Source organism: Venturia canescens, chromosome 10, assembly GCF_019457755.1.
Source record: "Venturia canescens isolate UGA chromosome 10, ASM1945775v1, whole genome shotgun sequence".
NCBI lineage: Eukaryota > Metazoa > Arthropoda > Insecta > Hymenoptera > Ichneumonidae > Venturia > Venturia canescens.
Window position 1 is genome coordinate 17,459,264 of NC_057430.1, and position 23,442 is coordinate 17,482,705.

The following is a 23,442-nucleotide window of genomic DNA, read 5'->3' on the forward strand; positions in this document are numbered from 1 at the left end:
TAACGACGCCTGTTTATACTATTAGCATCCGGCATCCCGATAAAAAAGTACAATGCTACAAAGAAGAAACATTTCGCTTCGCACTTCGTACGTTTGTTTTCTGTTACGGCCCTGGGTGCCTCCCAACTCGAAAACAGCTGATGGCGTGTGGGCGCCAAGTGCAATATCCACTTTTTTCGCGCTTCTCTAGCTATTTCATAGAAGCAGCTTAATTAATAAGAAGCACCAAAAAAAATCGAATATTATCACAGAAAAAGCTGATTTTTTAAAATCCTGTATCGGAAACGTGTGAAAATTGAACCCGACAGATTAACAATTCTTTACCATACTTTGTACTCTAAAAAATATGAGCAATTTTTATGAGATACGAAACATTCGGAAAGAAAATTTGACACAAAAAAAAACAAAAACTAACTGAAAAAATGGAGAAATTCATTTATCAGACTTAACATATCACTTAACAAAAAAATAAAAATACCATACAGTGTGTAGAGAAAAACACATTTTATTTACAAAATTTTATACATGATAAGGATTGATTTTCGTGAAAAAAACTTTGTACAAAATGGCACAGGTGCAAACTCAGGAGGGAAGAAAAATGGAAAAACTTTATTGAATTATTCAATCGACAGTTTTTATGACGTTGGTTGTTCCATCACCAGTTTTTAGAGTATTTTTCCCCTCTTCTAGATTTGTTTCACTTTTCGTCTTTTTCTTTTGCTCATAACTTAAAGTTTTCTTGTCGAATTCCATAATCATAACACCTAAATCGCCACTGTATCGATTTTTCGCGACCTGTAAATACTTTTTTCCCCGGACAGCGGTCAATCTTTTGTCTTGAATAATAAGAATGTTGTCCGCTTCTTGACTAGCTTTCGCTCCGCCGAATATTGAGGCTGTCGTCAGATCTTCCTCCTCTCTTTCTTTTCGTGGATGAATTACCAGGGTCACGTGACAGTTGTACTTGGTCGCAAATCCTCGAAATGCTGATACAATAACGTCCTGTCGCCAAAATCTAAAAAAAAAAAGTACGCTCCATAACATCGGTTCGTAATTTCTTTTATTTTTATTTTTTCAATTTTTCAAATTACTTCCATTACCTATCAATATGTTTTGAATCCTCGGAAGTTCCCATCATGAATTGCACATTGTCGATTATAACGTGTGCAATATCGTGAACGTACGTAGCATGCTCGACCGCTTCCATAACAACTTTGACACTTTGTTGGCCATGAAAGGTCATGAAGTAAATCGGTAATTTCTCGAAATCATCGGCGAAAGTGTCGAAATGTTGAATATTCTCGTCTAGACAAACTCCTGCCATTTGCTGCAGCATTGTTCGCGCTAGCCTTGCATTTCTTATTTCAAAACTTCCCCAGAGCGTATTGACGCCCTGCATTGCTAGGTCAAGTGAATACTCGCTCATGAATGTCGTTTTCCCAGATCCTGAGAAATAAAGATTGTTTTATTAACTAGTGTGTGAAAAATTTTTCGTTGTGACAAAGAGAAATGTTGAAAATACAAGTTGAGAGGAAGATGAAGAAAATCTCAAAATTTCGTTTGCTTTTGTATTACCTCCGAACTTGCTACTAAATTAATCATTACAAAAAATGTTTTCTAGTTTACCAGTAGGTCCGGTCAATACTGTAAATTCTCCCCGACGATGGCCTTTCAAAATTCGGTTGAGAGCAGGATATCGGGTCCACTTGACGCCCTGAACTTTTTCAATATTTTGTAGGTCACTGAGAACATCTTCACGGAGACTGTGAAAAGTAGTAATGCTTTTGTGCCAAATTGGCTGTGCATTGTGTAGGATAGTTTTGAGATCATAGCCCAAAGTTGCAGCGGTTTTTGGTCTCGGTTGCAAATCCGTTGGTCGAACAAAGTGGCACCTTTTTTCATTGAGTTTCTTGGCAAAATTTCTCGCGGTATCCCAGCTCGGTTCGTCATTGCCGAACCAGAGAATTAATTTTTTGTAGCTCTCGAGACTGGGTAAAATCTGCTGCGGCAATTGCTGCAAACCGTACGGCAAACATATCACGAGCGGTGCTGATTTAGTTGACACCAGCGCCAAAAGATCGAGGATAGAAGGCACTATGACGGCCGGACAATCTGCTTTTGCATTTTTTTGTCGGTACACCAACAATCCGCTGGTGTTCAACGCAGGCACTGTCTTCTCGCTTACTCTCGGAACTGAAGTTAGAGTCTTATAACCAACTATGTGACTGCCAGCAGTTGTCAGTGGAAAATATAACTCTTGCGACTTATTTTCATACAGGCAATTGAAATAGGACATCGATTCTTGGCTCAGTTCCTGTATAAAATTAAATAATTCATGTTCATTTTCAAAAATGGTTCGTTCTGTAAACATCTCATTCATAAGCTTGCAGTTCTAGCGATCGTAGCTCAATAAAAGTAACTCAAGTTTCTTTTTTTTTTGGTAAATTCTAATTTGATTGTACAAACTGGTAAGGAGAATTTTTGAAGAATACTCTTGAAGCGATCCTCCGACAACTCTGAAACAATTTCACTTGTGTCCTCTAGGGTTTTCCATTCGTCCCTAAAATCTTCCTCCCTTTGTAAATTTGATTTAAGCATTGTAAGCTCCTCCATTATTTTACTAGATTTTTTAGGGTAGAAAAATTTTTCCAGGGTCGTCCAAGGGCCTGTGTGTCTACAATTTTGGCACATAAAAAAACCTGAAACGATGTAATTTTCAATGAGATAGGCAATAAAAATAATAAATCAATAGAGTATGCATAAGAAACAGGATTCATAAAATGATGCTGAAGTTTGAAGCGTTGGATTCCTATAAAATGAACTAAAAACATTTGTAATTCACCATTTTTTTCATTCAACGAATAATTTGTAGAAGTTGAAAAACTACAAATTGCAAATTAGAGGGAAAAAATTGAATTATAAATTTTTTGTTCGTTCTTTCTGTTAGCTTTTAACGTTGCAAACTGCAACATCATTTCATAAATACAAAATTCATGGTAAATAATTTAGGCCACAAAAACTCACGATGAAAAAAATGAATTCAAACTTACCTGTAGTTTTATTGATGTAAACCTTAGAATCTTTGCGTTTTTCAGCTGCACACAAAGGGCAATCAGTGAGAATACAGGCATGTCCATCTTGATAGCCGATGTTGAATTGTTTAAGTGTTTTTTTTATTTGCACATTCGAGATCGCAGGAAAATCATCGATCGAATGATAAAACCGTGTGGCCACAGCATTATCAATTTTGTTAAGTTGTAATCGTCGAGCAAAATGTTTGACGATTAATTTCGTAAACATCATATAAATATTGTCAAAAAAGATATCATAATTTTAGAAGTTTTCCCTGTATTATTTAATAATTTAAAAATTGTTGCATCACGCTGAATTTCTGACAACTTTCCCGCTTTAACCGGTTTAAACATAACCTCCGAATGTTTCGAACTCGAACGCCTTTGTTTACAGTTTCTATACACAGAAATATTGTTGTTATATTATTCACAGAGTAGAAACACCAAATAGTTCATGTGATTTTAGTAACAGGACCACGAAATGACATTTTTACACGTTTTTGAACAATCGAAAACAAACATTGCGGAAATTCCTCGTGGGTCGCAAATACGTACAAAAAAAAATTATATTCAAATAGAGTGGGAGTATAACTGCGGCAGACGGAATGGACGGAATCCTCCGGTTGTAGAGGACGCTTTTGTACTTTGAACTATTCCACAAGGCATGCGTAAAAATATTCGTCGATTGTCGATGCTCGACGAATTTATTTGCATTTGTGGTGGGTTTTTATTGTTTGTATTGAAATTCCAGTCCAAATCCCTTTTAAAAATTATGAATTGTGAACGTTATCCCAGGATTTGAATCCACATTGTTTGACTGCTTGTTTACTTCGAAGTATTGTGAGTTTTTTTATAAACATTTTTACCCAGCTTCTGTTCCTAACCTCAAAAAATGTTTTGATGGATTGAGCAATTTTTTTTCCAAACTCTTTATTAATATCTTCATCGATAACGATTGAACGTTCTTTGATTTATTTGGTTCGACTTGATCCTTCATTTTCAACTTCTGTGTATTTTTCGAAATGAATAAAATTATTACATAACACATAGAAAGTTGTTGTCACATGAAAAATTTAATGTTAACAAAAATCACTTTTGCTCAAGAGCAACATTTCAAAGCCTTTTTTTATCTCTGAACAAAAAATTACAGATTGATGGGTAAGCCTCCTCCTGCCAGAACATTGCGACAGATCATAAATCTCTACGCACCGGTTGTGATCTTCCCATCAATCGCATTTTTCTCAATTTACGCGGATTTACGTCACACACGTTTGTGGAAGGAAAAAGTAGCAGCCGAAAAGGCCGCTTTAGCCCTTGAATCATGATGTACACTCATCGAGCGTTTCTCAAGGAGTGCAGGTGGCTTATTCTTCCTGTAATTGGTTATCAAATCGGTAGCTGGCTACAGAACATGGAGGATGAAAGAATGACCAAGTTCCGTGACAAATCTGCTCTTTACGGAAGAGAACTTGCTCCTGGAGAAAAACCGTCATGGCCCTGAGCGCAGAAGCGTGTATGATGATTTATTAAGTAGAATCATGTATTTGTCCTCAAAATAATACTAAGAACGGATTAATAGGCAAAAATAAAAACAAAGTGTCTCATTAATATATAAAATTTATTGAATTGTTTTTTTTATTTCATTTTTACAACAATGTTCGGTATATACAATAGAAAATTGTTCGGAGTAATAGGAACCTTTGACCTTGTCAACAGAAATACGGTTTCAGAAATAATTTCGAGAAATATCACAACTCGATTAGCAAGTACATAATATTTTGGCATAAATCTATTTCAACATAATATCCTATCGACATTTCTGTGTGCTAATAACGATATATGAAACTTGGCGAATCTCAAAGAATCAGGTGCATTTGAAAAATTGGCAAATTCATATCTCCCAGAGGAAGAATAAATTTATGATCCTTCACTCAGATACATTTTGGTTGATGAATTATTGTTATTCAAAATGTTTGAAAAAGTTCAATTTAAAAAATATTCAAACATTTTTCAATACCAACACACTTGAATTCATCGAAAAATGCCAAACTTCCTAGGCCTAGTTTCTTTTTTTTTAGCATCTTTTTTCAATTTATCTTTTGCAGCATTGGCAGCACTAGAATTTTCTTTGTTCTCGAATTGATCGTGGGATAATCGCAAGTTAGCCATGTTGTAAGCTTGTCGTTTTTTCCTGAGCCATTCGTTGGTGTCTTCGTTCCAGGAGATCGGACGATCTCTCGGGTTCCTGGAGGGTTTTTCAGATTTGACGGAATCAGCACCACGCTCAAGGTTCAAATACGAGTGCCTGGCGTCGTCGGTGTTGTTAGAATCGATGCGTTTATCGATAAGACCGTAGTCTTGATATTTGACGTTTTCGTCTTGAGTAACCGCGATGTTTTCAACTGTGCGTTTGAGAATTTTGTCGTCCTGAGAAATACGATGAAATCCCGAATGCGGAGGGTATTTAACGTGATGCGAATCCTTCGGAACATCCTGCTGAGAGTCCAATCTCGTTCGACGTTCGCTCGCGGACCTGGTGAAAGCTTGAGGTTTTTTAAAAATCGCTGGATCGAATTTTTTCGATGTTACTACGAAAGAAGAGTCCCCGACGTCAGCCGAGAGTGTCGAATCCAAATCGTCGTACGAAACTCTTGGCCTGATTCTCGGTTTGTACATTCTCAGGCTGTTGTAAGCGCTCGATACCGGAAACGACGTTCCGGTGGTTTCGCTACGAAGTTTTATGGATGGTTCTGCTGGCTTCGAAGGTGCGAGGCAATTGCTCCAAAGTGAGCTTCTGGAATTCGGAGGATTTTTCAAAGTCCCTTTTTCATGATGATCGTTGAGAACGAGCGCCATTTTCAGATTCTCCGACTCGAAGCTTCCCTTCAAATTTTCCTCCTCCACGAAATTTCTCGTCGAATGATATGACGCAGAATTATCGATTTTCGAACGTGGAGCTTGAGATTTTAGGGAACTTTCCGATGAACGAGTTTTCGCTTCGTTTGTGGATTCAATGCTTTGCGAGGATTGACAAAGCTTCAGACGCAATTCCGCCTCTTTTAGTTTTTCTCTCACGAGCCTCTCGAGAATACGCAGCTCGCGTTCTTTTTTGAACAACAATCGTTCACGTTCCTGAAGCAAAGTTTCTTTTTCGCTCAAGCTCGATTCGCGTTCTCGCAAACTTTCCAATCGGCGCAACCAGTTGTCCTGGAATATTTCCTCGCTCACTTCCTCCGGCCTCTGCGTCGACGCAGTACACCCGTTTTTGTAACCGTGAAAACAAAACTCTTCGAGAATACCGTCGGTCTCGCCGCGTTCGTCGATTGACATCAGACTGCTCGATCTGATTGGAATTTTCGGTGCAAGTGTCAACGCGATGTCTTCGTATTTATTGCGTACTGGTGAATTCGGTAATTTGGGTAATTCCGGTAAACTCGGTAATTTTCGAAACTCTGTGAAATTCGGTAATCGTGGCAATTTTCTTTTTACGATTGAGAGTTCGTCATAAATCGGCTCGTCGTAAATAGGCTCATCGAGCTCATAAATACCATTAACCAAATTCTCGTCAATCCCATTTTTTATCGGAGAAGATTCGAGGGATTTCGAGGGCGATGCGAGCTTCATTTTGATATTTGCTATTTTAACGTCATCGATTTCGTTCGTCGTCGACAGCTCGTCTTCGGTTATCGTTGTCGGTACTATAAAAGCTTCGACTCTGTATTTCGGCTTCATCGTGTTTTCAATAAATTTTAACTGTGAAAAAAAATCAAAATAATTCAACGAATTAATTCCTCGTCCGAATTTTCCTTTCACTCACCGTTCAAAAGTTTTTTTTTTCACATCCCTCAATTCGTAGTTTTGTACTTTCTTCCGTATTCTCGCACATTGGTTTTTTCTTGGCACTCGACGATCAACGTTTATGTCGATTCGAACTTGCACAATTTTTTATTCACTTTTCGCGATTCTCTGTTGTCCGTAGCACTTTGAATTTGTAAATAAACTTTTTCAACAAATAAAAATTCGAATAACGAGTTCATTTTCATTTCCTGCGCTTTCACAATTATATAACGCCCATTATTTTTTTAGTGCCAAGTGTCTTTTCTTGAGAACTATTGTTTAACGAGTCGAAAATTCAGTGTTGGGGCACGCTTCGTATCACATTTTTCCTCTCAATTATTACGTCAAGTACCCACGTCGAAGAAATAATTTTTATCCACATATAAGCGTGTTCCAGAGGCCTGAGGATTTTTTAATCACGAGTGAATGGTTTTTTTTCTCCGGCACGATCGATTTATCTCAGGTTTTTAATTACGCTGAATAAACGAAAACGTTGCGGAGACTCTCGCGACGCTTTAAACGGTCAAGAGAGAACGAATGTATACCTTGGGAGAACCGAGCTAAGATTTCCCACACAGCAAAGGGACAAAAAAATGTGTATGTATATTGTGTCTCAGAAACAGGTTAGGGATTGGAAGGGGCAGGTATTTTCATACCTGAAGAGCCGACCGTATATTGGATTGGGCCCGTTCAGGTAGCACCAATGCCGTTTAAAGATTCTCTCTCCCGTTTATTATTTTCGCAAATTCAATTTCTTTGAATTTTTTTTTTTTTCTATACAAAAAGTGATTTCTAAATGGTCGAATAAAAATGGTTTGACAACGTGAATGAATATGATTAAAAAATTCAATTATATTATTCGATAAAACGTCTTTGAGGTTCTGTTGTTTCAATTTACAATGATTTAAGGGATTTATATCGTTTAATTTTTATGCATTCTTGACCGATCCTTTGACTATCTTGACGTCGTCGATGGGGCGATCGTTTTTATCTGTTTCTACGAGCCCGATCCTTTTCACTATCGCCATTCCACTATGAACCCTACCTATCGACAAAAATTTTTTTTGATAAATTAGTGATGAATTCTGAACATCCAGATAAATGGAGAAACAATGATAAAATACATTTTCGTTTTATGACAATAAACAAGCAGATTTACCGAATATTGTGTGCTTTCCATCGAGCCATTGTGTGGGTCCGAGGGTTATAAAAAACTGGGACCCATTGGTATCAGGACCAGAATTTGCCATGGAAAGAATTCCAGCTCCTGAAAATATTAACAATACTTTATGTAAATTTGTTGCATTCGAATATAGATAGATATTGAAAATTGGATGGGTAATAATTTGTTTCGTGAACCTATATAATTATTGGTAAAGAATCAATCCATTCCCTTCAGAAATTTTATATATTTTTTGAATACTTTACCAGAATGTTTTAAATCATCATGAATTTCGTCATCAAAGCATTCTCCGTAAATAGAAACTCCACCTTTGCCGGTAGCCGTCGGATCTCCTCCTGAATTAAATTTTCATGAATATTTACTCTGAAAACTCAAATTTTTAGAGCAACACGGTAATTTCAAACAATTTTTCTACCTTGAATCATAAAATCTCGAATGATTCTATGAAATTTGGTTCCGTTGTAATAACCTCTGCGAACGAGCTCTGCAAAATTTCTGCAGGTTATAGGTGTGTGTTTCCAGTAAAGTTCTATGGTAACTTCGCCCATTCTGAAGAATTAAATAATCGAAATAGAAGCAAAGAGATAAACAACAATAAAGCAAATAAATGACAAAAAATAACAGTGTGGTGAATATTTACTTTGTAGATTTTATAAAACAAAAAATCTTAACTTACGTCGTTTCGAGAGAAACGAAAGGAGGCTGCCAATGTTTATCAGGTATTCCTGAACCATTTTCTACCGCCATTTTATAATGCAATTATTAATCTTTTACAACTAATAAAAAAATGAATGTAAACAATGTCAACAGTACTTAAAAACACAATCTGAACCAATCGGTACAAAAAGAAGACAGAGGGCGTTGCCACCCAGTTCCGAAGTTATCGTAGAATATGGCGGAATATTAGAAAAACAAAAAAAAATGTTACCAACTTTCGAGGCTGCTGTTTTGGAGAAAAAAATTCGAAGAATTGCCTAAGAAAAATTATTCGCGCTTTTTTTTTATATATGTTTTTAGTTAATCTTCAATTAACGAGTAAAATAAAAGAATCATTGAATACAAAACGATCAAAAATTATCAATTGATCAAGGTTAAACTGATTACTATCGAACAGACACCCTACAGTCCATTTTTGCCATCCTTTTGCATAGGCCAATAGAGCCTTTTTCAAATCAGTCAAACTGTGTCGAAGAACTCAATTTCAAAAATTCGAATTGAGGTTAGATCTGATGATGATGGATTCACACTCTCAAGAAAACGATGACTTATGAAGTCAAATAAAACAGATTTCTCGTTACTAGAACGTCTGGTACTCGTGTATTTTCATTACAATATACAGTCCGTTATTTCTTTTAAACGAAACATGTTTTTTTTCTCTTTAAAAACATGAATTCTTGCAATAAAACACCTATAAATGCTCACAAGCTGGCAAAAAATTCGTATTCAAAAAACAAAAAATACTTCGATGACTTTGGTTCGATTGAACGAGTTTTCGAGCATCGCCAGTTCTTTTTTTTATTCACCGTGTAAATGATTTCCGTATTCGAGACATTCAGGTTTTGGTGAATCTTCGAATATCGTTGAAACATATTTTTCGATACGATGATAATGCTCACGTAAAAAAAATATTCGCTACACTTATTTACATGGTCGATCGTGTGAACACGATCTTTTCGTTAAAATTAAGTAGAAAAATCCTCCGTGGATTAATTTTCGTCGATCCTTAATCAATAATGTTTTTCCACATTCAGTTTTTGTTTGCTAGTTATGAGAAAAGGCAACTATTGTTCCCCGGCGTTGGGCGTCATCTGGTTCGCCTCTCCGCTGCTCTCAACTATCAGCATCACTGTTTCTGCCGCACCTCGAACACACTCGACTTGATGACCGGCCCAGTCTTTTCGTTGACAAAACGTTGAACAATACGGTGTTCTTCTACACAACGAACATTCCGCAAATGCTTCACGGTTGCAGTTCGCACACTGGAAATTAAAAAAAAAAGTCAGTTCAAAAGAATTCTTTTGCTACGGGATTTTTTTCCTGAAAACCATTGGCTCCAATGGTTATGAAATTTATTAAAATATACTAACGATACCAAATTCAATTATTCAATATTTGGAAAATGACATTATGTTTTGATTATTGAAGAAAAGAAAAAATTATAGAATGGCAAGATATATAGGACATTTTAGGTGAAATTACCTTTTTGTTGTGAGCTCCGGTAGCAGGTTGCAATCCAACGGTTTCAATAACTTCGCCCCGCTGGCCTAGTTGAGCAACTAAGGCTTGTTCACGTCTTTGTTGTCGGCTAGCTTCTTTCGCTTCCTCCAAAGTTTTTTTGAACTCATAAGACAGTTTCAATATTTTGTTTGAAACTTCATCCAATTTTTTGAACATGTCATCCACCGATGGACTGCTCTCGGTTTGATGAACTCCTTGTATGTCTTGCTCCGATGTTTGATGAACGACGATTCCGTCAGCTGACACATACTGTGGCCAAACTTCTTTTTCTACATTTCCAACATCACCATCACTTTCGTCGTTGTTACTCCCGTCTCTTGAATTATCACTCTTGTGTTTGCGTGACGGAGTCTCACCATCCGATGTTTCTCGTGTTCTTCTTCTCCGCTTATAGGGCGTGAACAGTCGCACTGGCCCCGTCTATTTAAGCAAATTATTCAAATTTATTTGTATAGAAATTTTCTATTAATAGGAAATTGAATAACAAAAAATCCAAACCTTACAAAACAATTGGAAACAGTGAAATTGAATTTTCAAAACTTTGATCCAAATGATTTTGAATCAAGTTTTCAATTAGCAAGTATCGAATCAAAGAGATAAGTTTTGTCCTTACAGCAGTTTCGTCGTCGCAGCAAGCAGCACACGTACAGGAAGTCGCATGCGGTTTGAGAATAAGTTCCTCAATGAGAGTTTGAAGACTCCTTCCTCCAAATCTTATGCTGCGTTTCCAGTCTTTGCTCGATGCCCTTCCGCAAAGAGCCTCAAATTCGCTAGGCGTGAACCACTCCTGTCCGAGTTTGATACATCTGCCACGGCCGCCAGAACCAAATCTACTTTTGTGCAACTCTGCATTGGTGTTTTTACAGCGAACCGGTAATACAGCCATATTGGCAGATTCGGCCCAACTGCAAACTTGGGGGCTGTTGGCGGTTGAAACATGAATCTGTTCTGTTTCAACATCATCCGTGCTATTTTGTATGACAATGTGTGTCGCCTTGAGTTCTCCATTCCAGCGCAAAGGATCACCGTCTTTTTCATCGCGTGGCTCACAAATGAAGCCATTGTCGACGCATAACATTTGCTTGAATTGCCCAGAGCTGGACAACTTTATAGGAAGTTTCAAACAAATTATTATTAGCGTTTTTGTCACACGATTTTATCATCGTATAATTATTATTGCATCAATGGTCCATCAATGAAAGATTGGTTGATAAAATAACGAATTCGAGTATAATGTATGGAAAATCCAATTTGAACAACAAATAAATCAGAATCACCAACAAAAAAAAGTAAATTTATCGTGGGATAAATTGATAAATTAATTTCTCAAGTCAAGGTACCAAAAGAACAATTGAAAATTGAAAAACATATTCGAACGTTTTGGGGATACGAAAATTCAAAAAATAAAACGCCGAATGGAAAAGTTAACGAGGCAAACGCGTGCTCGAGTCGGCGATGGGAACAAAATAACCGGTATTCTACCGAATTTTTATAAAACGCAGGAATCGAAAAAAACATTGGAAAATGATTGCAGCAGGAAAAATGATCGAGGATAAAAGATTCGGAAAGGTGGCAGGTAATGAGCATATAAAAGAAACCTGTAATTGATCGGACGTGATGACGTTGAAAGTAGTGCCATTGGTCGAGTTAGCGACCCCGATAATGGAGCCAACAGGTAAGGAAACAGGTACACCGACTCCTTGTACATCGCTGGAGACTCCGGTAACGTTTGTAACGCCAGTTGAAACAGAGTGTTTATGCTCGTGTTCGTGATCGCTCGTCGTCAGATCATCCGCCTCCTCGGTCTCGCTCGTCAACGCTTCGGACATGTCCGGTAGTACAGCGACACTTTCCGATGTTTGATTCTCCTCCATTTCGGCTGCTGTCGTCGCTTACTCGCCTTTTCTCGGGCCCCTAACGAAATGTCGCACCCCTTCTCTTTCCCCCGGCCCCCACCCCGCGTTTGTTTTTGTTAATGGCCGCAGACGCGGCAAATTGAGGCGCTGCGTCCTGTGTTTCGTTATCTGTGTCTGTCTCTTGCACCCCTTCCACCACACAGTCTTCCGTCTTCCGTCGTCCTTCAGTCCCAGCTTTCTTTTGTCTGTGTTCGTTTTCCGTTTTTTTGTTGCAAATGATTTTTTTTTACCTTCCCCCCTCTTTCTCTCGTTTTCTCTGTGTACTCTTTTTACGCCGGTACTGAGAATATTTTTAGCACGCGCACTACGCCTCTCGGCAGTGCTTGACTCCATCATTCCATTGCGCCGCCACATTGAAACCCCATACTCTCCATTTCTCTGTACACCTTCTGTGTTTACGCCTATGCGCCTTTAGCCCCGTTTTTACCCTCGCGGCGCTGAAATATTTTACTCATTCCAACAAAGGATGGACAGCACATATAAAAGGCAGAAATTAACGTTTCCTGGTTTCAATTCCCAAAATATATCAAAGTTCATTCTATTCAAGAATTTTCCGTATTTCTTTTTGTTTTCAGTACAATTTTAAGATTGAATGGAAATAGCAGAAGTGTAGTCACGCCATTGTTAATTAATGTTTTTATTTTTTATATTCGTTGTTGCAGTTTTCTTTGAAAACTAGTAGAAAGCATTGAATTGAAATAAAGCACTCTGGGACACTGACTCCCATAAGGTTTTATGGGCCCAAGCGTTCCGACAGAGAAAGCAATTTCAAGGTGAATCCGTCCTTCCTCTCTCCGATCTGCGCTTCTGCGCATCCTGTGTGCGCACCATAGTACAGTCTGAACAGAAAATCATTTTCTGGCGCGCAACGTCGCATTTCCATTGGTTAGTGCGAGTGATGCGAGTTCGTTCTCGTTCAGTAGTGGGAAAACTGAAGATCAGGATCGACGTGTTTATGTCGTTACACTAGCTTCGTCTGAAAAAACGCGGGACAAAAGATCGCGGGCTTGTTTAACTGTGACTTACGGGAGGCTGAAGACCCTGGAGAAGGTACGCATTCGCCGCATTATTCAGCAAATATTGCCCCGCATTACCGTTCGTTGGTTCCAAAAACGCGGATAACGAAATATTGCATCGAGCAAAATCTGCCGCATCGTCGGCCAATAAAAACAATCCCAGCAAGAACGAATCTTTCGCGAAGCGGATTTTCAAATATAGCGGCTTGTTGAAAATTAACTTCGTTGCCGAACAGATTTTATACAGCATTCGAATTTTTACATAAACGAGCAAAGTCGCCAAGATTTTTGCGGACCATTATTTCTTAAAATTCCTCACAACTGCAGCACCTCCTAATACAGTCTTTGCTAATGAACTATGATATTTAACGATAATTTATCACTGATGAAATAAACTTCGAAAACGCCTAAATGGAAATTAGTTCGGGCAGAGTATATACGCCCGAGGCTAGATGGCGCGACGTAGTAGCTCATGTTTATAAAAATAAAAAAATGTGAGACGCAAAAGTATATTTCCGTTGAATTTTCAGACTTGGAATCTTCGAACGAGCGATTGGTGAATTTCCGTGAGAATTTAACGCCGTTGGAGCCAATCGTTGCAATGGATCGAAGCTGCTGCTGGGGAGTTGCGTTTTCGAAATGGACCAGAGTAAGTTTTCTTTAATTTTTCAATCGATTTTCCCTGAACATAGAACAACGAGCTGGCGATGATGCTCCCGCGTTGACTGCGACACTGCGAAAGGATTCATAAACCGAGTTACTACATTGAACCCAAAAATGAATATGCCGTTGCAAGAGTTTTTTATGTCCCAAGGCAATTGTGAGCAAGGTTCGAGCGTTCTTTTGACCTCTGGCACGACGAACGCGCGAGGCTTACAATAACTTCGATACAAGCTTGTCTTTGACAGCAGTGACATCCCAGCCTCTGTGTCCTTGTTTTTCAAAGTCTCGAGCAAACATGCGGTGCTAGGTCGATCCAAAGTACAGCTTGTTCGTTCGACGATGGGTGCTCGTGTTATAACTGTGTGCTGCCCGCGTGTCTGTGCAAACCGATGCAGGACCATCAAGAGTCCTCTAGCATCTGCATCGCTCGTGTGTGTCGCTGTACAATCAACAGTGACTCTACAACGCATATTGAGATAAAGTCGTCGTGTGTGGGTAGATGAAAATGTACATAATGTTGTTGACGCTCTATATAATGCTACTGGAGGTGGAACAAGAAGCCGAAGGGGTCTCGCGGCGGTACATCTATCTCTCGTGTCACTGGCACACCAAACCCCTTTCGCTCGCGTCGCGACACCTGAAACATTGTCAATTTTTCTTACATTGATGTTCTCCTCTATTTTTTGATTAATGGCTTTTCCTTCGCGCTTTTTTTTCTCTCCGACCAAAAGTGATCGTTGTTCCGAGCTGCTTTCGAGGGAAAAATATTTTTTCGACCGCAGGAGCTGCTCGCAAGCCCATTGTTTTTTATTATTTAAGGCGAAGTTGACGCGAATCTAATGGACATTGAAAATTCCAACTTTGAGAGTTGACATTTGGAAATATGCTGGAAATATACAGCGTGCATATGGCCCGGAATTATTGCAGGACCCATTGCAGTCCAGTGTCGAGAAAACGGTTGACGAACATCACATTTTTTGAAGGTTATACACAGGCTCGGTTCGGATTTTAGTGCGACGATTAAAGTGCCAAGAACGAGAATAAGAAAATGTTGTTTTTAGACGTCAATGGTGACTTGGGAAAGCCTTCGTGCCTGTGAAAATCACTTGGGAATGGAATAAGAAAAAGACTCGTTTGAGGTTAACGCGTAACGACGAGCGGTACGCATACAAATAGAAAATGGCCGCTGTCACATTTTGCTTTACGATTTAACTGGGAAAGTATTATAACCGCAATCGTTGTATTAAAAATTTATGAATCTCAACAAATATAAGTTACACACGTCTTTAAATAATGGGGAGAATAAATTTTATTCGTTTCCTTCGATCATCAAATTCCTCAAAACGACTAAAAGACTTTTTCATCTTCGGATAATCAACGGCTCGCTTGACCAAATTTAACGAAGCCGAGTGAAAATAATAATAAAAAAACGTTAGCCTCGAATAGCTTCGAGAATGTGCGTCCTACCTGACGTCAAAAGCTTCGAATTCGTTTTACTATCTTAAGAGTTGAAAAATAGCCGGTGTGCTCTCGCCAGAAAACAGGGAAGCTGCGAGTCATTGAATAAAATAAGATCGCAGCTCACACGGTCCTTATAATTCTCACATTATCATGAAAATTGATACTCCCCTGTAATACGAATCTTGCTGACGCACATAAAATCTCGTGGCCCTCCTCGAAGGTGGTGTAATTGAGACGCACCTTCAAATCGTCTTGTCAAATAGGATTTTATCAAGATTTTTATTCCCACATTAACCACAATTTTCGAGCGTTATAAAAGGTCAGAAACGAAGAGATATTTTGGGTTCTCGCATCGCAAGGACGTTTCCATCCTTGTTTTTCAATGGGACACAATCGGCACGAGACTTGACGCGATGATTAGCAATTTCGTTCACGGCCTCATCACCTTTTTATATGCCCATCTACGCACGAATAGAGAGACAATAGAAGCCTCGAGTTCTTCCAACTTTTCTGCTGTGTCTTTCAACGGCTACCGCGATACACTTTTTTTATCAACATCCCCAAGGCGGAGAAAAAGCTCGTGTCACCGTTCGGACGCACACAAAGAGAGGGGCGCGTGCGCGTGTGTACGCCGCATTAATATAAATTGATATAAGGCATCGCGTGCTGTGAACAGCCCAAGTAATTGCATCACACGTGCTTGCCATGTCCCTTTATTGGAGTTGGAACCTCCTCGTGGGCCTGTGTGTGTATTTACTCGTGAATGTGTGTACACGACGAGCGGCAATGCACATAGAGCGTTATTGGTACGATCCTGGCGTCAGTTGTGCGTCAAATGCTTGATCAATGATTACCAATTACCCTCGATGTACCGAAGACAAAATCTATCGCAAAGCGGACACGACTGGCTCGGCCCTCCACTCGTAACCGTTCGATTCCTCATTATTTTCTTCGCTCTGTTCCAACGCGCTTTTGTTCTGTTTTTTCTTTCTTTTTTCGATCGAAAACATTTGTAACTTCGCAGCAACATTTCTTGTCGCTTCGCGCGCCTCATTTTCGTCCTCATTTCTCGTACTCGGGACGCGTCAGGCAGAGTCGGAAAATTCGAGCTCCTCCCATGGGATTTGAGACGGTAATACGAAACCAATTTTCCACCCTTGGACGAGCGCTGAACATTTGCAGCTTCGAGTCCGACGACGCCCACTCCCTACGATCAAACATTTTGTTCTTAAGTTTCATTCACTCTATTCCCAATCCACAAATATTTCAGTATTCGTGAAAAATCATTAATCATTCCCGATTAAATCGCTAGAGCGATTTATTATTACACTCGCTTTTTCTTGCCTTTTTTCTTGACTCGCGAAGGGAGCTCGAAAAGTGGTCTCGGACGACGAAATGTCCGGAAATTTTCAGTACTCTTTTACAGAGCTCTGCAACTTTTCGGACAATTCATCGAAAAACGTATGAAGTTGTGAAATTTATTATTCAGTTTGGTAAACTGCGGAACACTTCGGCGAAGGGGAGTAATTTATTTTTCGATGCGGAATATTTGAATTTATTAAATATTTCTTTATTTCAATTCATTTGTATCGTCAATTTAGAATTTTTCAGCATTCCCTTAAAAAATCAAAGCCACCAGGCTTCGTGAAAAAAACATATTTTTCTCATTTTCTTTCCAATACTTCGACTTTCCGAAATTTAATGAAATACCCGCTCCAGCGTAAGGCTGAAAACAAACTAATTTTCGTGCCACTGCGTCGAGGCGGCGAAAATCAGCGAAAAATCGCAATGCTTTAGCCTGCTCCGCTTGTCGTTGGATTTGGAAAAAAGCAGCTGGAAAGGGGGAATTGTTTTGAGGAAAAATGCCACCCTCGTTGAGTTTGTTTTCGAAGAGGGAAAGCATTGAGCGCGAGCTCTGTTTCAACCTACCAATTCGTCAACTGTTATTTGCAGTGAATTAGCCATTGCTCGGATTATATTTATTTAACGAAACTCGAGCCGAGTTGAGTGGGCACACCTATTCGCGTTTACGCATATGTTTAATAACGTGTTCATAGAGATATATTGGAATGTGTTCGTGCATGCTGGTACCGCGAAGCGCCAGTTCTTGATGAACTCGTGCGTGCTGCACCGAAACAAGCTACTTGTCTTGCGGAGTTTGATGAGTTTGCCACCATTGACATTGCTGTAAAAGCCGCTTCGTACGAGTCTTTGTGTAAGAGCAATGAGGCATGCGCAGAGCATAATGCGGCCTCGGACTGTATAATTTATGCAACGATCGTCACTGCGAAATATAACTTTGGATATTTTATCAAAGTTCACAGTGTACGATGGGGAATGGCAAAGCACTGAGGAACGCTGCTGAGACGAGCGTCGTCGCGATTCAACGAGCTTTTTCTCGCTTGTTTTATTAAAACTCCATTAAATATTTTCTCGATTATTCGGGGCTTCGAAATTCGTTGAACACTATTTTTCGTCTCTTTTTATTTCGGACTAACTTTGGCGCAGAGATTCTTGCTTAAAAGTGTCGCAGTTTTTTGAAGGATATAATCTTGTTGATGAGAAAGAGCGAAGCAAGGAAGAGAGAGAGAGAGAGGAACGGAGTAGGATTTTCAAATGATACGAAAGTTTGAAGATAAATCGAAGGGACGAGCAGTCAAGAGGATAAATAAAGATAGTCGTATAAATGCAAAGGGCGCTCTCGCTCGTTGCACCTTATTGCGGATTAGCTCTCGACAGCCGAGTATCACTGGCATACATCGTTGCATATTTCTAGCCCCCCCCTCGCGTGTGCTCTCGCTTCGTCTTGATGAATACCGGATCAGCGTTGAGGTATCCGCAATGGCTAAATGTTTTACGAATCAAAATTTTCCCCTGATCCCACAAATACGATAATCGAGCTATAAACATTTTTTAAAATAAATTAAAATTCGTGGTATCGCGTCGATGCATTCATTAAAAGAACCGACGATGTCGGGACACGGACTTTAATGGTGCGCTTCGCGCAATAGCTGCCTGCCTGCCTGCTCGTTACTCTGCAAGTTGCAAGAGTTAATTAACACTTTCCTTTTTATTTTGAAGCTCGTGCTACGACTTTTTGTTTTTTTAAATCATTTTTCGTGCGCGTTTTAATTCTTCCACTTTCTCGTATTTACGTTCCTCGAACAATGCATGGACGATAATGGCTTCGCGATCAAAATAGGACCTGAGGAAATGAAAAATCTTCAAAACGATGCCTCCGCTGTTCAAAGCTTCGCGGAGCAATGTACGAAAGCTTTATTTAAACGCGAAAGAAACGCAGCCGTTTTGAGCAAAGCCAGAATACTGAAGACTGCGAAATTTCGACATTCGAATATTGTAAAAAAAAGTTATAAATAATTTTAACGAAGAAAAATGAATGGTTATTAATGCAAAATATTCATTCATGAGTTCCGATTATTTTGAGAGTCCACGCGAAATTTGAACAATATGTTGGAAGACATTTCCAAGGTCCAAAAAAACGAAATCCATTGCTGAGAGTTGTTCGAAGACTGTTTTCTTCGCATTTGCATACTTTCGATGAATTTTTTTTCACATTTTCGTTTTTCAATAATGTTATTTCGTTGATTGGATTTTAAAATGACAATATTTATTAATATTTCTTCGTTCAATGAATTCAACTCCTCGTATTTGACTTTCCCCACTTGCGACAGACACGAAATTTAGACACGTGTTCATAAAGAAATCATGCTGTTGCTCAACCCGCAAGAAGGATTCGTTGCTTTTTCACGAAGATTCTATAATATTCATTGTCACGTAACATCGCGTGTTGGACTCGACATTTAATCCAATCATCCGCTACGTTTAATGAGGCTCCCGAAGGACCGTCCGATCAGTTTGCCAGCATGACCAAAGGATGACGCTGAAGTTTCCGACGTTGGAGTCCAACGAAATGATCTAAAAAAACTCTCAAATAATTCCAGTAAATCTCCAATTTTGTTCCCTGCCGAATTTCCCTGCCATTTTTCAAGCCACATCAATAATTCGTGAAATAAAAAAATAGTGAATTATAAATCTTTTTTTCGTTCATTTCGTTGAACTCCGACGTTGCAAACTTCAGCGTCGTGACCAAAGGCTTATTCGCAAAAAAGTGTTTCGATCCATTCCACCGATGGGTCCGGGTTCGGCCATACTCCGCGGAGTTGCCCATAGAATCTTCGATGCGAGGTCATTAAATTTATAAAGTTCTCACATAGCAGGGCGCAGTGGCGCGCGATCGAGGCCCCTCGAACTGACGTTTGCCCGAAATTTTATCCCAAACTCATAGTTTCACAGCCACGAGGACCGATCGATATTTTAAAAGACTAAAATGTCTCGAATTCCCGGGCGTCGATGCGCTCGAGAGCATAGTCGCAGCTCCGGGGATTCGGCGTAATTAGCAGGAGTAAGGGAACGCGCGGTTCGTGCCTCGAGAACGGGCAGTTTTGCCGGGTTATTGGCGATATTCGGAGGAATAATAGGTTCACAGGAGGAGACAAGGGGGCGCGCGCGGTCGGCCGAGAGGGCAGCAAAACCAGGCCGGAGGATTGCGCCCCGCGTGTAAGTGTAATTTAGTAATGAATACAGGGGACATGCCACGCGAAGTGGGTACCTGCTGATATGTTGGTACGTAACATCTGGCGGCCTATGAAATGCAGGCTCGAACAGTCTGCAGTTGAACGTTACGAGCGCCAAGAGTTATGAGCCTCAACTCAATCTCCGCTGACTGAAGCAGGCTCTCGAGTCAAGCTTCGGAACCACCGCGTCGACGACGAGACCGAGGCACACACGACGAGTTTCGATATTATTGTGATACGTATTCTGACCAACTTCGTCCTGAGCTTAAACCCGGCGGAGCAACAACACTAGTTTCTTCTTTCACGAAGCTTTTCTTATTTCTCAGAACTATTGTCGCATGCTCCTCGTTTCGAAAGGTATTTCAAGCTTCTTGCATGGCCTCCCCGCGAGCCATTAGTTCTTTATTGCCTCATAAATTGGCAGTGAATATTTAGCGCCGTACACACACCCCGCGCGGCTCGATACACCCGGCATGGGAAACGGTGAGCTTGTGAACTCTGTGCTTCATACGCTTGCGATAAATCAGTCTGTTATTGCAGTGAAATTTCGATAATTTATAGTGTCACTGACCTTCGTGATGGCGGCGGGGATTGTAACAACAAAATGCCGGGCATCAACGTTAGCCCGAGGACCGAGGGCCCTGAGTCACGTTGGAGCAAAATTATTCGCTTCGTAATTTGATCCGAACGCGTACTTTCCACTTTACAAATGCATTCTGACATTTTAGCTTTTTTTTTTTCGTGGGAAATACGGATTTTAAAGACTGCGCCCGCGGCCTCACTGACCGATGCAGTTTTATGGTCGCCTGGAAGCGCGGCGTTGCGTATAGAAGCAACACGCGCGCTGCTCCGCCGAGGGGGGTTAATCGGAGTAAAAAAATGGAATTTGCCAAATGGATTCGTCTTGCGAAGGTAAAAAGAAAAAAGATTGAAAAATCGCGAGCGAAAGGAAGGCGAACCTGCGTAAATCGATCCCATTATTTTCCCCTGTACGAAAAGCCCCGCGCAACGAGCTGAAAAATTCGAGTCGATTCGAAGGACTTTGTACTTGCTTTATCAGATTTTAGATACGGCTCCGTGTGTATACGTACTCCTCGGAGGTGCTGAGCTCGGTTTTTACTCGGTCATACCGATCGGCAAAGGTGTGCGCGCGCCTCGTGAAATAAGACGAAGAGAAAAATTCCGCTCTTGGACCGTGTTAAGTTGATTGGAAATAAATGGCTGAGGGCAAAGAACTGTTGGGTTGGGAAACGATGCGGAGACAGAAAGAAGGGGTCGAGCGACCGCACCGACCGGCGGAGCGAAAATTTCAAAAGCATTTTGTGAGATATTGAATTATGGGGGAATGAAGTAACAAATCGTTGGAGAAGTAAATTGTTAAATTCGTAATATTCTGTTCTGTCGATCGAAGCCCCGTTTCGCGGCGGAGCAAGACGGGGCTTCGTCCCAGCGATTACGCTGCGAACGCGTCTCCTCCTTTTTCATTACTGGATTCTCATTCGTACTCTTTCGAATTTTTTCTTCCGCGCGAGACTTTCCGATGCCCAGTGAAAACGTCTCGAACAACAGAGTTTATTCGTCTCGCGGAGACGGAAAAAATGAAGCAACAAATTTTTCGATTAACGAGAAAAAGCGAGCGACCAAGTCCTTAAAATTGATAGAAGTATAAAATTTCCTTTTAAAGCTTGCCCTTCTCGCTCTTCTAGATTTCTCATGAAAGCTCCACTTAAATATCTCTGTATGTATAAGCTCCGCAACTCGATTCGGTGAACATCAATATCGGAGAGGATCAAAACTCGAGGCAATTGCGCACCGATAACAACAAAGGGCATCATCCCCTAACGCGGTTATTCCGAGGCAAGAGTGAAACTTCATTCGTGTATTCTATCTCGCGAGGCTATTTCGCCGCATGATAGAGGCCCCCTTGATGCTGCACACTTTATTCCTCAGGAGAGAACGCCCGCAGAACTGTCCACATCCAAAGATCCTTTTCTCTTCTCTCGCGTTCTCTCAACCTTTCTTATCCTCCTTCTCTCGTCGAGCGCGCTCTCTTCTTTTTCGTGTGATTCTACTATCTCGCGTCGACCTTTTCTCTCTCTCTCTCTTTTCTTTGCCTCCTTCCTAATCTACTTTGCGGCAAATATAGCAGTAGGTTTATCATCCACGTTGCGGTTCTCTATTCTTTTGTTTCTGTCCACTCAAATCTGATTTCTACGTTGGAGTTTCGCCCCCCCTTTTAGCCATTGCATCGTCCCGTCGTGATGCTCAACTCTTATTATTGGCCTTTTATTGTTCCAACGACAATGAGCTATAACAGTTTCGTTAATTCATTGAAAAATTCGTGAAAGCAGGAGCTTGAGATTCTGATCTACTGGGAATTCAAAAAAATGCGCGCTCGCCCTAAAATCCTCTCGTTTCTTCCTCCATTCACGGAACATTGAGCTTTGGCCGAAAATAAAGTAGAATAAATTGTAAATTTTCAGTTTTCAGAAAAACCATGACAGCTTTGTATAACGTCACGCGGATTTGACGAAATTTATCTCAAATTTTTATTCCACGCTGCGAATCAAAACTACTGACCGAAATATTCGAAATTGGGTCTCGACGTTTTTTCTTCATTCTCATGTTTATTGCACAGAAAGCCGAAGAACCGCGTCTCCCTTTTCGCTGTCGAAGGTATTTGTCCTCACTTTGTTTTTGAATTTTCGTAATGATGGAAAAAGTTGTGGATCTCATCCGCGAGAACACGCGCATAAAACGCGATTCTCGCTTATGAAAAATAAATATTATTCAAATCCGGATCTCGTTGGTGTGTTTGAACGAAAAATCGTTGCGTATTCGTATCCCACTGATATTTCAATTTGCTGCACGCAGAGCTCGACAGAGAGGATCTTTATACATAATTCCAATATTTATTCTATTACCGAAGCTTATTTACTCGTTGTATACCGCGAGAGCTGGGCGTTAGCGTGAATTATAAATGAATTTTTGAAATAATTCAATTCGCTACGACGTTGAATCGGAAACGTTGATTTCCACTTGCCAAAAACAACCACGAAGTCGAAATTTCCATGTATTTTGAGGGCGAGCTTCAGATTCCTGTGTAAATCGAATAATATTCGTTCGTCAAATTATATTAGGAATGGAAAATCGAGGATGATTTTTAATAGCCGCAGGCAAAGCTTGACGCAACCTTCCTTTGCCTTATAGTTACATTTCGAAACATTTCGAGTATTTATACGGTTTTCCATTAACCGCACGTTTTTCAGGTGTTCTTCGTATATTCTCATATTAAATCTTATTTAGGTTGGGATACTAACTACGGTGCGCTGTGCGAGAGAGTTTGGGCTTTTCCCGCGGAAATGGCACTGCCACGATCTTTTATAGACCTCATTAAGGGGAGGTAGACGTTTCGCATCGTTTAATGGTCCTGATACGTACGTACATATCGGGATGTAACCT

At 40.1% G+C, this 23,442-nt stretch overlaps 5 protein-coding genes across 7 annotated transcripts in view; 1 reads left to right on the top strand and 4 right to left on the bottom strand.

Moving 5' to 3' along the window:
- Positions 1-487: 487 nt before the first annotated feature.
- Positions 488-3,644, bottom strand: mtDNA-helicase (mitochondrial DNA helicase). The gene is made up of 5 exons (XM_043430307.1): positions 3,051-3,644; positions 2,467-2,699; positions 1,627-2,314; positions 1,101-1,446; positions 488-1,015 (listed from the first exon to the last, which is right to left on the bottom strand). The coding sequence occupies exons 1-5, from the start codon at positions 3,301-3,303 to the stop codon at positions 622-624; spliced, it is 1,914 nt and encodes a 637-aa protein (XP_043286242.1). The 5' UTR covers positions 3,304-3,644; the 3' UTR covers positions 488-621.
- Positions 3,645-4,672: 1,028 nt separating this feature from the next.
- LOC122417068 (uncharacterized) lies at positions 4,673-7,636 on the bottom strand. Its single transcript, XM_043430312.1, has 2 exons — positions 6,889-7,636; positions 4,673-6,824 (listed from the first exon to the last, which is right to left on the bottom strand). The coding sequence occupies exon 2, from the start codon at positions 6,801-6,803 to the stop codon at positions 5,103-5,105; it is 1,701 nt and encodes a 566-aa protein (XP_043286247.1). The 5' UTR covers positions 6,804-6,824; positions 6,889-7,636; the 3' UTR covers positions 4,673-5,102.
- Positions 7,637-7,740: 104 nt separating this feature from the next.
- On the bottom strand, positions 7,741-8,946 carry Cypl (peptidyl-prolyl cis-trans isomerase-like 1 Cypl). 2 transcript variants are annotated; one of them, XM_043430331.1, is made up of 5 exons: positions 8,768-8,946; positions 8,507-8,640; positions 8,337-8,426; positions 8,068-8,175; positions 7,741-7,949 (listed from the first exon to the last, which is right to left on the bottom strand). In XM_043430331.1, exons 1-5 carry the CDS (start codon positions 8,836-8,838, stop codon positions 7,927-7,929), a joined length of 426 nt encoding a protein of 141 aa, XP_043286266.1. In that variant the 5' UTR covers positions 8,839-8,946; the 3' UTR covers positions 7,741-7,926. The 2 variants fall into 2 exon arrangements, with proteins under 2 accessions (XP_043286266.1, XP_043286265.1); XM_043430330.1 differs by having other exon boundaries at positions 7,741-7,953; positions 8,768-8,944.
- Positions 8,947-9,385: 439 nt separating this feature from the next.
- On the bottom strand, positions 9,386-12,608 carry Deaf1 (deformed epidermal autoregulatory factor 1). Its single transcript, XM_043430313.1, has 4 exons — positions 11,928-12,608; positions 10,943-11,434; positions 10,291-10,749; positions 9,386-10,070 (listed from the first exon to the last, which is right to left on the bottom strand). The coding sequence occupies exons 1-4, from the start codon at positions 12,201-12,203 to the stop codon at positions 9,873-9,875; spliced, it is 1,425 nt and encodes a 474-aa protein (XP_043286248.1). The 5' UTR covers positions 12,204-12,608; the 3' UTR covers positions 9,386-9,872.
- A 544-nt stretch (positions 12,609-13,152) lies between these two features.
- The window catches only part of LOC122417073 (uncharacterized RNA-binding protein C3H8.09c), a 146,242-nt gene continuing 135,952 nt past the window's right edge, over positions 13,153-23,442 (top strand). The window contains exons 1-2 of one of the 2 annotated variants that reach the window (XM_043430318.1): positions 13,153-13,295; positions 13,792-13,910. The gene's annotated coding sequence lies outside the window, so the exon portion shown is untranslated. The remainder of the gene's footprint in view (positions 13,296-13,791; positions 13,911-23,442) is intronic. The other variant, XM_043430321.1, reaches the window with a different exon arrangement.